Here is a 16068-nt window from a genome sequence, read left to right as displayed (position 1 = left end):
TTTTCTTTCACTTTTTACAGGTTATACTATGCTGCAATACATTTGTACTACAGCACAGTATGACTTGATCAGCTGCACATAATACAGCCTGTGCGATCCAGCCTGTGGCTGGATCTCACAGGCCTCTGTAGCAGGCAGACAGGAGGTCATCATCTGACCTCCTGCTGCCATAGCAACCAACCGCGACCCCCAATCGTGTTGTGGCGCCACCGTTGTTGAACAGGGGGAGCTTCCTCTGTCACCGGCAATCAGTGCTGCGGTCAGATTGACTACAGCACTAAAGGGGTTAACTGTCAGGATCAGAGCGCAGCTCCACTCCCGACAGCTGCGGCAGGTGCCCGGCTATATGCGATCGTCAGCCCCAGCCGCTGATCACCGCCTGCACGCTCGAGGCACCGTGATCAGGAATGGACGTATATATACGTCCATTTGAATTAAGTCACTGGAAAAATTGACATTTGCGCCAAGGGGTTAAAGAGAACATTTCATCTTTATTTTATAATAGTTTTCAGTGTGTGTTCAGAACATCTATTTCAGAGATGGCATATTACAATTAATTATATGCCCTATTTGCTTTCTCTGACAAAATAAAGTGATTGCAGGGCCAGATAAAGGACCAGACAAAGCATCAAAAAAGTAAAAAAAAGTTGGTGGAGAGCCCTTCCATATTAGCAGTAACATACACCTAACATTAATAACATTAAGCACTTAATATGGGAATATTCACCATGGTGTCATAAAAGGTGTAAAGAGAGGGCTCTGGACTGCCGCTAACAGCCCGTATAGAGTGATTGCTGTTACCGGCTATTAACGGTTTAACTGCCATCATTTAAACTAACAGCAGCATTAAAACAGCATTTGGTGCCTGTCATTGGTGGGATCGTCTCCTTGCAATCTCTTGTCATGACAGCTTAAAGGAGTTCTCCGCCCCTAGACATCTTATCCCCTATCCAAAGGATAGGGGATAAGATGTCTGATTGCGGGGGTCCCGCCGCTGGGGATCCCCACGTTCTCAGTAGCGGCACCCCGCCGCCATGACAGCCACCACGCCACCTCCCATAGACTTGTATTGAGGGGGCAGGACGTGACGGCACATATCGCCCCATCATCACGCACAGAGATTTTCCTCTGTGTTGTGATGACGGCGGGGTGCCGCTACTGAGAATGCTAAGGGTCCCCAGCGGCGGGACCAACGCAATCAGACATCTTATCCCCTATCCTTTGGATAGGGGATAAGATGTTTAGAGGCGGAGAACCCCTTTAAGCTGTCATAACAAGAGATTGCAATCAGACATCTTATCCCCTGTCCTTTGTCTGGGGTGGAGTACCCCTTTAAGGCATGTACTAGGCCTTAGCAGCTTTCATAACCTCTCTATTGCTAAAGCCTGTCTATGGTAGTCTGTAGCCATAGAGTGCCAATATAATGGATCAATGTAATACATACATACATAGTATAACATTGATCTGTATCAGCAATCAAATGGTTGCTCAAGCACGTCCCCTACAAGAGGTTAAAAAAAAGTGTGAAAATACAAAGTAAAAATTGAAAAAATATATATTCAAAAAAATCTCCCCCATAATACAAATCCAAATAACTATTTTTCCCCCATTTTCACATAAAAAGGTAATACAAAAAGAAACATATTTATTTTGCTACCTGCATGCAGAATTTTCCAAACTATATATCATTGATCCTGCACAGTGAATGGCATAAAAGGAAAAAATTCCAAATTTCTTATTTGTGTTTTTTTTGGTCACACCCCATCCCAGAAAATATTTAATTAAAAGTGATCAAAAAGTCTTATCTACTCCAAATTGGTACATGGCACAAAAACAGCCATACACAAAAAAAGTTAAAGGAATCAGAACAGGGCAACATATTCATTACAAAAATAAAAAAAATACAAAACTCACTGCGTCCCAGACTGGTGCAGGGCAACAGCAACTACAAAGCACAATAAAGGAAAATATTTTCCAGAGCAGAATGTGCAGTCTTCAGGAGTTTATTGAATAAAAACCTACATCAGGACAAAGAAAGTCATGTGACACATTTCAGGTGTCATCATACACCCTTAGTCATACATAGCAGTACATAGAAAAGGTTTCATTATTTAGGGAAACCACATGACCACTTCAGTTGAACCCTGAGTAGTCATGATTACATGATCAGCTCAGGTGAGCACTAAGAATGGAATGTGTTAACAATTTAACATACCTATATAAAGAAAACATGTCATACAAGAAATATATGTGCATATCTTGTATAGAAAGGAAAGCACTCCCCACACCTCTTTTTCTTTACTGTTCTTTATTTGGATATTCACATTAAAGGGGTACTCCACTGGGGAAAAATTTTTTTTTTTTTAAATCAACTGGTGCCAGAAAGTTAAGCATATTTGTAAATTACTTCTTTAAAAAAATCTCAATCATTCGAGTACTTATCAGCTGCTGTATGATCCACAGGAAGTTCTTTTCTTTTTAAATTTCTTTTCTGTCTGACCACAATGCTCTCTGCTGACACCTCTGTCCATTTTAGGAACTGTCCAGAGTAGGATTAAATCCCCATAGAAAACCTATCATGCTCTGGCCAGTTCCTGACATGGACATAGGTGTCAGCAGAGAGCACTGTGGTCAGGCAGAAAGGAAATTAAAAAAGAAAAGAACTTCCTGTGGACCATACAGCAGCTGATAAGTACTGTAAGGATTAAGATTTTTAATAGGAGTAATTTACAAATCTGTTTAACTTTCTGGCACCAGATGATTGACAAAAAAATGTTTTCCGGAGGAGTACCCCTTTAAACAAGGTTTAAAAGCGGGCAGCGGCATGATGCATTCCTGCATGCGGACGCCGGGACTCTCCTAGCCGGAGGGTGTGACAGCTGCTTCATATATGTATATATATATATATATATATATATATATATATATATGTATATATATATATATATATATATATATATAATATATAAATATATATATATATATATATATATATATACACTGTGTTTCACCGAAAATAAGACCGGGTCTTATATTAATTTTAGTCACAAAAAACACACTAGGGCTTATTTTCAGGGTAGGGCTTATTTATTTACAGTATGTACCGTGAACAACATGGGGGGCTGTAGCAGTGTGGAGGATGGGGGGGCTGTAGCAGTGTGGAGGATGCCGCACCCCCCCATCTTCCACACTGCTACAGCCCCCCATCCTCCCACAGCCCCCCATCCTCCACACTCCTGCAGCCCCCATCCTCCACACTCCTACAGCCCTCCATCCTCCACACTCCTACAGCCCCCCATCCTCCCCTTCCCCCATCGTCCTCCACACTCCTACAGTGCCCCCCACCCCTCTACCATAATAAACTACGGTACACATTTCATCCCCAGCGTCCGCAACTTGTACTGTACGGAAGCTGCAGCTCTCAGCAGCGGCGGGATCTCCTTCTGTTGCTTAGCAGCCAGGGGCAGCCCCGACTCAAATGCGGTAAATTGCCGCGGGACCAGCCAGGGGGAGGGGGGGGGTATTTGGGAAGTCTGCGGGCATTACTGGCAGCCGGGGTCCGGATCTGGACCGCAGTCTGCCAGTTGATTACCCCTGGTCTAGGTCTTATTTTTGGGGTAGGGCTTATATTGCAGCCCACCCTTAATCCTGCTAGGGCTTACTTTCGGGGTAGGGTTTATTTTTGGGGAAACATGTATATATATGTATAAAACCAGCTAGAATAATAAAAAATATATATTTACAACATTAAGCATTTTATTATGCATGAATATGCTTATCCTCTAGCTCTATAAAGAAAAAGAATGACCTGTATACTGTACCAATGAATATGACAAGATATCCCACCAATGCTTATGTATATGAGACAGCCCAATTTTTTTTCTTGATGTCTACAATATTTTAACATGGCTAATCCACTGGATACTGGGAGATCCCCCTTTCACTATGGCAATAAACATAAAGGCCTAAAATGGATTGTACAAATAGAACATTTATGGGACATCAGAACTATAACCTTTAATATTTTAAAACTATAAATAAATAAAATCACAACATAACATCCCTAACCAGTGTTTTTTTTATGAAAGCTTACCTATAAAAGGCTTACCTATAAAATAAACCAGTGTTTCCCAACCTGCTGTTACAAAACTACAACTCCCAGCAGGCCTTTGTCTGTCCGGGCCTGCTGGGAGTTGTAGTTTTGCAACAGCTGGAAGCACACTGGTGTGAAAACACTGCATTACCCCTTAAGGACCAATGGTGTACCTGTACACCCTGGTCCCGCTTCCGCAGATTTTAGCGCACTCACAAGCTGAACATTCTTCATACCCCATGGGTCATGGTTGCTAAAGCAGCATGGAGACACGGTTAATTCCGGACATCGCCGATCGGGCCGATGCCTAGCATTAACCCTTTAGACGCCACAATCAAAGTTGATTGTGGCATCTAAATGCGGGATTCAATGTTGCTGGTTAGCTCAGGGAGCTGATCTGGATATCCCGATCAGTGAGTAGACAGTAGGAGGGCCCTTACATTCCTTATGGTCGTCCGATCGGTGTTCTGATGCTCCAGCCAGCCTTTCAAGATTGCATGTTATAGCCCCCTATGCAGACTAAAAAAATAAGTAAAACTTAAAAGTAAAAAATTTAAATTAAAATTAAATATGCCCCTCCCCGAATAAAAGTTTGAATCACCCTCCTTTTCCCATTTATTTAATAAAATAATGTAAATAAAAATAAACACAGATATATGTGGTATCTCCACGTGTGTAAATGTTTGAACTATTAAAATATAATGTTTATTAAATTGCATGGTTGATGGCGTACACGTAACAGAATGACAAAGTCCAAATTGTGCATTTTTGGTCATTTCATATACCATGAAAAAATTTATAAAAAGTGATCAAAATGTCACATAAAGAAAAAAACTGTACCAATAAAACTACAGACCATGGTGCAAAAAAAAATTAACCCCATATAGCCCTCTATGCAGAGAAGGTATAAGTTATAGTATTTTAAGCACAAATTTTGGTGCATGTAGTTATAATTTTTTTTAAGTAGTAAAATAAAATTAAAGCTGTATAAATAGAGTATTCTTTTAATTATATGGACCTACAGAATAAAGATAGGGTGTCATTTTTACCAAAAGGTGCACTGCGTAGAAACTGAAGCTCCCAAAATTTACCAGATAGCATTTTTTTTTTCATTTCACTCCATAAATAATTTGCTGTAGATTTTGTTATGAAATGATTGATATCATTACAAAGTACAATTTATGTTGCAAAAATATAAGCCCTTATATGGGTCTGTTGGTAGAAAATTTAAAGCATTAGGATTTTTAGAAGGGTAGGAGGAAAGAACGAAAGTGCAAAAATGAAAAGCGGCCTGGTCCTCACGGGATAAAACAAATGAGACACATTTCGAAATTGTTTTTAACATTTGTTTTCATTTTCAGCATCATACATTTGTTAGGGTATATGTGGTTCTGATCCCTAAAAACCAGACATCTTGTTTGTCTGTGTGCTTCCCAAATTAGTCATCCACCCTCCCGATAGAGAGTTATGTCATGGCCCGAAAGATCAACACACAACAAAGCAATGTGGTGTGGAGGTCTCTGTTTGAACACCCCGCTCAGCTTTTATTTATAATCCACAACACACAGACTCCATCCAATGGGACAATCACATGAAGTATTTCCATTTACAATACAGCAGTGTTGGCAGTTTTGACAATACCATTTAGGGCCAGGCAATATATATATATATATATATATATATATATATAATTCCCTCTATCTCTTGGTCAGCAGAGGAATTCAGAACAACATTAAGGACAGACAATGTATGTGTAGCTATTCTAATACTTTGGGAGGGATAGAGACACACAGGACACATAGGCAAAATCATGGCTTATAAATAGCTATAGTAAAATTATATATTAGCTTATACTTAAATGCATACTATATTTTATATTACCATATCACATTACAATGTATTAAACTGCAAAGTAAGCTACCATCATTTCTTTTTACACAATTGAGTAATTGAGACCGCAGCCGGCACTGCGCGAAAAATCAGCTACACCTGATAACACAATAGTAAGTCCGTCAACATTTACACTTAAGCCTTCAGTAAGAACGGTGCTCTGTGATCCCAGAAACAGAGTATCCAACATAAATATGTGTAGAATGAATGATCTACGGCAGTCATATACTGAAAATCATACATACTTTTATTGAAGGATCAGCATGGACAATAGGGAGGTAGGCAGAGTGACAGGAGTGACTCCAGTTACTCTGCCTACCTCCCTGTTGTCCATGCTGATCCTTCAATAAAAGTGCGTTTGATTTTCAGTATTCGAGTGCCATGGATCATTCATTCTACACATATTTATTTCCATTTACACGCTGTAGTTGAAGATCACATATGCATTGTCCATGTAAGTAGACCAAAACTTTTGACAATATGTCCCATATTTTGAAATGTTCAATTGAAAGTATATTTGTGGCGCAGCAAAATAATAATACATTTTAACAACACTCATAGGGTGCTTATTCGAGTTTCCACATTATGCTAGCAAGTAAAGTGAGACAAATAAGATTCATGGTTAGCAAAGGACATGGGCATTTTATTCACTTGACATTTTAAGATCTACTTTTAGCAGCCAAAAAGCTAAATTTGACATTAAACTACAGTTCCTAGCTGAGGCGGCTCTGAACTAAAAATGGAGATTTGTGAATGCTGTGTTCATAAAAATCTCATTAAAAAAACAGTCTATAAAATGCGTAATTCGCCTCATCAAATAGGGAACGCTTTTCAACCTACTTGCCCTGGCTCGGAATACTTTACTTGTTTCGGCTCTGTAGCTAATATGATTACATTGCAGAAGGTGAAGTACTGAGAACACAAATATGCTAGTCACAATTGTTTTACTTCAACCTAGACTGGTACATTAGCCACAGCTTTAATAGCACCTTATCTATTAGAGCTCACCAAAATATACAGAGTTGTTATGTAAAATAATGAGTTTTCTGAAGATGCGAAGAGCTCATTATTTGTAGTATGCGTGTCAGAATCTAGGCTTTCCAGCTGGAAGATGATTTGTTTCTGCAACAAAGTAAAGGAGACTGACAGAGTTAAAAGGATACAATTTCAAAAATGAGAAGTATTTGTAACCTTGGCACAGATCTTAGAACTCTCATTTTTCAGACCAAGGTGTTTACTTAAAGGGGTTATCCAACATAAGATGATGTTAGTATTTACCTGCCAGCCAGAAATGGACATGCTTAGGAAGGACCCGTGCTTGTTTTGGGGCTAAATGGCTGTGTTGTGAGTCCACCTTAATGCTGATGATTTCTTTTTGTGAAATGGCTATTTCCTATTAGAGTTCCTTTCCTCCTGCTACAAGTCCCAGGATTCCTTGTTTATAAGTGTGAGGTCACTTTTCTCCCTCCCACACATCAGCCACCCCCCATTGCAGCACAGCTAAGCTGCCTTGCATGCTGTGCTGTGCTTGAAACTATAAATCCCTGCAGCCCTGTGGAGAATGATCTTCTCCCACCTAGTGGTTGCTCAACCCATTGAAGCACAGACAGGCTCCCTTTCAACAACTGACTAGTAATATAATGTCTCAGGCCACATTGCAACCTGGTAAAAGCTGAGATAACACTCATTTTGTATGCTGCTAAAAATGAACATCAGGGCAAATATCACATAACAATTGTGAGACCAGCCATCAAACACAGGTAGAAACATTAAGAACTAAACTAACTTTACAGCCCCTGTAGCACAGTCACATAAAAAAAAAATCTGAAATTCCCCTTTAACTATTGTTTATATCATGATGACTATATATGTAACAATAAGGTAATACTGTAACATATATTTATTACAGTAGATGTAGCAAAGAATTAAAAACATAAAGCAGGTGATTCTGTTATGGTATACCCTTGTAATCACATTCTAACCTAAAGGGGTACTCTGGTAGAAAACTTTTTTTTTATCAACTGGTGCCAGAAAGTTTAACAGATTTGTAAATTACTTCTATTAAAAAATCTTTACTCTTCCAGTACTTTTTAGCAGCTGTATGCTACAGAGGAAATTATTTTCTTTTTGAATTTCTTTTTTGTCTTGTCCACAGTGCTCTCTGCTGACACCTGATGCCCATATCAGGAATTGTCCCGAGCAGCATAGGTTTGCTATGGGGATTATCTCCTACTCTGGACAGTTCCTGATACAGTTATCAGGTGTCAGCAGAAAAAATCAAAAAGAAAATAAATTCCTTTGTAGCACACAGCTGCTTCAAAGTACTGGAAGGGTAAATGCTTTTTAATAGAAGTAATTTACAAATCTGTTAACATTTCTGGCACCAGTTGATTTAAAAAAAAAAGTTTTCCACCAGAGTAACCCTTTAACCCCTTAACAACGCAGGACGTAAATGTATGTCCTGGTGATGTGGTACTTAACGCACCAGGATGTACATTTACGTCCTGAGCATAACCGCGGGCCGGCATCATGCGCGGCAGGTCCCGGCTGTGGATCACAGCCAGGGACCCGCTGGTAATGGCAGACACCCGCGATCCTGTGAATTTCCGCCATTAACCCCTCAGATGCCGTGATCAATACAGATCACGGCATCTGCAGCATCGCGATCACTTAACAGGATGATCGGATCGCCCGCAGCGCAGCCGCGGCGATCCGATCATCCTGCACGGCAGACAGAGGTCCCCTCACCTGCCTCCGCTGTCTTCTGGGAGTCTTCTGCTCTGATCTGCCTTACCGCAGACCAGAGCAGAAGATGACCGATAACCCTGATCAGTGCTATGTCCTATACATAGCACTGAACAGGATAAGCAATCGAATGGTTGCTATAAATAGTCCCCTATGGGGACTATAAGAGTGTAAAAATAAAAGTAAAAAAAGTAAAAAGATTAAGTAAAAAAAATGTGAAAAACCCTCTCCCCCAATAAAAACGTAAATTGTCCCATTTTCCCTATTTTACCCCCAAAAAGTGTAAAAAAAAATATTGCCGCGTGCGTAAATATCCGTACTATTAGAATAAAATGTAAATTATTCCATACAGTGAACGACGTGAACGTAAAAAAAAAAAGTAAAAAATTGCTGCTTTTTTATAACATTTTATTCCCAAAAAAATTCATAAAAAATGTAATAAAAGTTTTGTAAAAGCAAATATGGTATTAATAAAAAGTACAGATCACGGTGCAAAAAATGAGCCCTCATATCACCGCTTATACAGAAAAATGAAAAAGTTATAGGTCTTCAAAATAGGGGGATTTTAAACGTACTAATTTGGTTAAAAAGTTTGCGATTAGTTTTTAAGCGCAACAGTAATAGAAAAGTGTATAATCATGGGTATCCTTTTAATTGTATTGACCCAGAGAATAAAAAAACACATGTCATTTTTACCATAAATTGTACGGCGTGAAAACAAAACCTTCCAAAATTTGCTAAATTGCGGTTTTCTTTTTAATTTCCCCACACAAATAGTATTTTTTTGGTTGCGCCATACATTTTATGGTAAAGTGAGTTATGGCATTACAACGGACAACTGGTCGCGCAAAAAACAACCTCTCACACTAGTCTGTGGATGAAAATATAAAAGAGCTATGATTTTTTGAAGGGGAGGAGAAAAAAACGAAAGCGTAAAAATAAAATTGTCTGAGTCCTTAAGGTCCAAATGGGCTGAGTCCTTAAGGGGTTAAATTGCAGCCATAACTGAGTAGAATATAAATGTTTTTTTCCTTTTATATATACATATCCCTTCTCCTTCTCACAAGCCTGTGTCTGGTTGTAAATGAACTGGCTGGAAAAAAATCCTTCCCCCACTTTTCTGTTCCGTAAAGGATTTGTACAGCATTTGTATAGAAAATGATGGCCATTGACAAATACTCTCAATATGTTTGTTTTTTTTATCTTTAGGTTTAATGTTTCTTAAATCCTAGTGTACACAATCACAAAAGCAGTATGATTAAAATTCCATGATTCTTTTTTCTTCAACTTAGAATGCAGTGGTCCTTCTTGGCAATGGTTGAACCATTGTAGTAAAATGGATATAACCAGGTGCCAACTAGTAGAATTTCAACTAAGAGAGATTGGTCACAGTTGAAAGGAATTGAAGATGGCTTTGATTTATAAAAAAAATGATAGTTGACAATGCTTTTAGAGGGGCATATGCCATTTTCGTCTATTGTGACCTGATGAAGAGAGGATGTGCCCCTCAAAATGTGTTGTAAACCATTGTTTAATTGTTTAATAAGTTTAAACTTGACTTCTTGACAACTGAAATGGTCCAAACCAGCTACTCTGTTAACGTTGACTTCTTGACAGTATATTTTACAGGTTGTATATCACAGAAAGGATAAAAATTGGAATTTATTTAAGAGCCAAAACTTGTAGTACCCTTCCTGATGGTCATTGAATGCAGTTTGTGTCTTATTAACAGATTGACAGGACAGACAGTACCTTATGCCCTACATTGCATTATTAGGCTACCTTGCTGCTAAACAGGAAAACATTTAAAAGTTCTGTTGTATTATACAAGATCATTTTTGCAGTTTCCAGTTGTATAGTATCTGCAATGGTTATGCTTACTTCAGATTTCAATCTGCTGTCCTTGGTGCTGAAGCTGAATCCAGCTTACATAATGTTTCAACAAATACAGCTTTTGGAAAAATTATTAACCTAATAAAGTACAATAAAGTCAGATGAAATAATCTTATTTTGATAAATAAAATTATTTCATCTGACTTTTTTGTACTTATGAGAATGTACACTTCATTAGAATGGGAAATTGGTACATTCCACAGTTATTTTTATCTTCATTTTCTGTTTGTTTTTTGCATTGTAACAGATTTTTTTTCTTTTTAAACAATAGCTCTTGTAGTGAGAAGTATATTTTAAAGCCCATTCAATGAGGCTATCTAATATTGTCAGAATCCTCAGCTTAACCTTAGTTTGGAAAATTAGGTATTAGAAGGTTCAACTGAGAGAAATAGCACACAAATCCTTGACCATCTGAGCACTGAATAAAGTTCTTATGTGATGAGTCATTTTCCACTAGTAAAGCAATGCAAGCATTTTAGAAAATACTGTAACGTATTGATATACAATTTATGAAGATATTCTGGCTAGTATAGAGGATATAGTCATATATAGATACATAAATAGATTAGATAAAGAGATAGATAGAGATATGGATTGAGATAGAAAGATAGATAGATAGGCAGATGTAACAAAGAACATAACAATACGTGTTTATATAGATAATAGCCAAAGTTGTCACTAGCCAGGAGAGAGTTGACTTTTAAAGTTCAGGTTTGCAACCTATATCCTTAGTAATGATTTTAGGTTAGACTTTGGTAGATCTAAAAGTATTTAAAGTGTGGCTTTTGGAACTAAAATAAAATATGAAGGAACATCTACTGAAGGAATATTTTTTAATAAAGACGACTGGCTAAACCAACTCTATGAAGCCCAGGCGCAGCATATTGCAGCGAGTGTACTACTTAAGGTCAAGAAAACAAATTATCTTCCTGTAAAAAAAGATAGATATTTAGAATGCCTGTAGAAAAATTCAAAGTTGTTCAAAGTAGTTTTTAAATATTTCTCAAAAATTTCCATATTTTAGCATTTCTACATTTGATTTAAAAACTTGGATGGTGTCACGTGATCACTTTCTTTAGTAAGGCGCCACAACCTTTATCAGTTGTTAATGCTAAGAGAACTTAATACTGCTCAATAGTAGGGTAAAGGATTTATTGGCACAGCAATAACTCCACGAGTAAAACTCATATAACTCTCAGTCATGTAGCATCTGTTCCACTCTGCATTTTTTTGCACTGCATGAATTTAACAAAAGACTGGCTGTGAATTTCACAAAATTGCTATACAGTTATTCAAATGGTGTGCTGAAACTGAGTATACATTCCATATGGAAATTGACAGTTTTATCACAAGCCATATTGCATTGTTGTAATTTTAGTGGAAATCCGTAACAAGGACCCCATCTATCATGTTCTATGCCCCCACCCCCCACCCCCTCTTAGCAATGCTTTGGTACCATGGCCCATTCTGCCATCAGATATAACCAGTGCATCTAAAGTTCATTTTGTTTTTAGCAGAATACTGTACAGTGGATTAGACAATGAATGCAGAAAATACCAAAAATTTAGCATTGTCTGAAGAAGCACTTAAAGGGATTTTGCGAGAGTTGTAACATTTCTTGCTACCTTTCACAAGCAAAATAAATTAAAGAGGTTTCCCAAACAAAAGATTTTTTATCTCTATTACAGTGAATTATTTTTGTGCTATGAGTGATCAAATAATTAAGTTCCCAAGTGGGAATGTAAACAGGTATTCCAGGGAGTAACTTTTATGTTTTTACTTTGCTCAGTTGGTAGAAAGATAATAAAAAAGCTACACTTACCTACCTTTACTGTTCTGCTGAAGCCCAGGTTGTGCTGTGCAGCGTGTCCAAGGTTTGGAAGATAGGAACATAGGACTACCATTGGTGGCTCATATGGGACACTATTATGTTCACAAATTGGCAAAGCAGGACATTTCTGACGCTGATCCTGCATTTTATTGGCCAAACACTAAACAAAATTTTAATATAGAATACGTTTTATAAAACATTTTACTGCAGATAATGGACAGTACAATTTCAGTTAGTTATTTAATTTTAGCATCAGTTGATCTTAAAGGGGTTGTCTAGTAAATAATAACTTATCCTCGTCCACAGGGAGAAAGAGCCCATGTTGTAGAGGACACATGCTGCATTAACTTCTATGAGAGTTCTGAAAATACCAGAGAACAGCACTCTAGGAGTAAGTTATTTTTCACTGGACAACCCCTTGAATATCTATCAAAAACATGTTAAACTGATGGGTAGTATAGCATGGCATGCATAACTAGTCTTCCTGCAAAACAGACACCAAGATGGAATCCTGAAAGACCTTATTATAAGTCAAGGGGGAAGGGTGGGGGGGGGGGGTCATCCTTCAGGCACCATTTGTGTCCACCGTGTGACAGATCCAGCACTGCTCTTATAGTAGGAACCCTAATAGCAGTGTTAGTCAAGCCTTTCTTAATGGGTATATGTTTCATTCCACTTTGGGCAAATTTTTAACTCTAGGGCTCTCAGGAGAGATAGGAGTTGAACCTGGTGGCAGGTTATAAATTAAACAAACTACAGAATACACATAGGATCACATTTAAAACCCTAATAAGAAATAATAGCATGACATTCCCTGAACAACACAAGGGTCTTCTCGTGTAACAGGACACATTTAGACCGGAATTACCTCAGTTTAAGTGATACAGAATATATTTCCTCAAAATACGATACCAGAATTATGTCAGATAAAATCCCACTTGCCTGAATAATTCGTTCAACATTAAAATCTCAAGAACTGTATTTAAAATGTTAATCTCCAGACATATTTCTGACAATTAACAACATTGTGAGTTAAAGTAATCTGTGCTTCTCAGCTTCTCCTGTTTGGTACATCAGAGCATGAACCATCTTGCATGTCCTAATTAATTTTACTAATCCCCTGGTTGCAAGTGAGTATATTAGGATGTATAAAGATCACATATTATTCAGAGAAAGCATTTAATTCCAAAGATATGACCCAAATAGATGGTAGTGAGCACATTAATTTACATACCATGCTGCTTTATTGTATCATTAATGCAATGTATTAACCTGTTATTTAAGTGAGCATACATTTCAGTGAAGATGTTAGATCTGTCTGATATCATTGCTAATTCATGTCCCCGTGCTCACCTTCAGCTTTCCATGATGAAGCCCCCAGCAATTCATTTTTACATACAATAACTGTGCGTACAATGCAATGCTCAGTCCAATGTCTACCATTTTTCATTAAATAACATACACATAACAGTTAAAACCCCAGGATTTCAAAATACAGATGTCCCTCAAGTTACAATATTAATTGGTTCCAGGACGACCATTGTATGTTGAGGCCATAACGCTATGAAAACCTGGTAATTGGTTCTGAAGCCTCCAAAATGTCATCCAAAAAGAGGAAAAAATAAGGATTAAAGAAAAATAAGTAGATAACTAATACAGATAAAACAATTCCTTACATATACAAGTAAGAAAGAGCTGCTGGGTCCTGTTCAGTACACACAGTGTCCCACAAAAATGTAAAATGGAGATGTCCCCACCTGGAGCAGCTATCCCTGCCACAGGTAAAGAGTAGTACAGCACATGTAATACCTCCCTATACTGTAGGGAGGCGCTACCAGACAGTTAATCAGTGCATGCACTTCAGTAATACAGGGGTTTTACCAGTATAATGCTCTGATTGGTCGGATCTTCCAGCCATTGACACGTTTCACAGGTCTGGAATGTCTGTAGCATTGTATGTTGAGTTTGGTTTCAAGTTACAATTGTCCAAAAATGACCATTGTATGTTGAAACTATTGAATGTTAAGGCCATTGTACGCTGAGGGATCACTGTAATTGTTTTTGCTAGCAATATGAGTCTCTCATTTCTACAGAAAAAGGCAAATAGGGAATTTCAGACATCCCAAACTTATCTAATGCAGAGAGGCTATAAAATCTTTATATGTTGCTGAAGGTGGCCTGAAAATGAAAATAAAAACAATACACGTACTTACCATGCTTTTCCCTAGCATGGTAAGAGTCCATGTCTACTTTATCCATTCTCTGTCAGTCAAATGAGGGTAGGTGGATGTTAGTGGGCCAGTATGCAGTAAAAAAGAGGACATAACAGCTGGACTTGGTCCCTGCAGACTTTGCTGTGGTGGGGAGCAACCCCTGGGATTTTGACTCTAATTTGCATAATAAAATCTTATATTTCAGCATTGGTAAGGTATGCCTGAAATACTGATGAGAAGCCCTAACTAGCCATTTGCACACTTACACCCATGTTTTTCTGCTACAGGTCTACTTCAAATACCCCAAAATAAGATATACACTACCACCTATGTAAATCAGTGTGTATTCTGCTGATGAATGCTAGGAAAGCCATAGGAGTTTTTGAACTTCTGGTGTAAAAATGTTATACATCTATTCCATATATATATATATATATATATATATATATATATATATACTAGCTCCAACCTCATATCCTGTCCTCATATTTTCTCCTCATATCTCGACCTCATGTCCCATCGTCATATCCCGACATCATATCCCGTCCCTATATCCCGTCCTTGTATCCCGTCCCTACATCCCCTCCCTATATCCCAACTCCATATCCCGTCCTCATGTCCCATCCTCATGTCCCATCCTTATGTACCGACCTCATGTTCTGACCTCATGTCCCGACCTCATGTCCCATCCTCATGTCCCGTCCTCATGTCCCGTCCTCATATCCCGCCATCATATCCCATCACCATATCTAATCCTCATTTCTAATCCTCATATCCCGTTCTCAGGTGGGGCTGAGTTGTGGTAAAGATATTGGCCCTCATTTACTTCGAAAATCGGGTTGTAAGTCTATCTTGCTTTCTTACCCGACTGCTTTTTTCCCCTGGTATTTATTATTATGTCGCATCCTGTTTGTCGCACGTGGGTTTTGTTGGTTTTGGTTTCCAACTCCTCTGAGTTGTCGGGAAAAAATCCACAACAATTCAACATATTCGGGTTGGAAACCTTTATAAATACGTGGGAAAGCTCAGAAATGTCGGGTTACGCCCCTTTTTCGGGTTTGGGAGAATCCACATCGGGTTCATCGAGAAAAAATGTTGCATCGTGTAGCAGTCTGGCACACGATGTCTGCGACTTGTCGCAAACAAAGATGCGCCAAAAAAACCGACAAAACAAGTCGGGTTTAGAATAGTAAATGAGGGCCATTGTAAGCTGAAAATAAAATGGATGTGGCTTAAACGGTTGGCGTGTCTTTGCAAGATGGGTCATTGCATGCGGGGAGGGTGTGGCTTGCCAGCTGGACTGGCGCATTCATCAGGAGATGCAGAGTGGAGCTTGTGGAGTAAGGTACCAGAAGTCCTATATACTTGCATGGGACTTGAAACGAAAACCCCATCCTTCACAT

At 38.4% G+C, this 16068-nt stretch overlaps 1 protein-coding gene across 7 annotated transcripts in view; it reads left to right on the top strand.

Annotated features, from left to right (window-relative positions):
• The window catches only part of SYT1 (synaptotagmin 1), a 608991-nt gene that overhangs the window by 338423 nt on the left and 254500 nt on the right, over positions 1-16068 (top strand). For 4 of the 7 annotated variants that reach the window (XM_056574050.1, XM_056574051.1, XM_056574053.1 and 1 more), the window contains one exon: positions 12759-12843. The exons of the other annotated variants lie outside the window; for them this stretch is intronic. In XM_056574050.1, coding sequence (XP_056430025.1) covers positions 12805-12843 — 39 coding nt within the window. In that variant the 5' untranslated portion in view covers positions 12759-12804. The remainder of the gene's footprint in view (positions 1-12758; positions 12844-16068) is intronic. 7 annotated transcript variants of the gene reach the window in all.

Source organism: Hyla sarda, chromosome 4 (assembly GCF_029499605.1).
Source record: "Hyla sarda isolate aHylSar1 chromosome 4, aHylSar1.hap1, whole genome shotgun sequence".
Classification (NCBI taxonomy): Eukaryota; Metazoa; Chordata; class Amphibia; order Anura; family Hylidae; genus Hyla; species Hyla sarda.
This window is presented reverse-complemented; position numbering and strand designations above follow the sequence as displayed.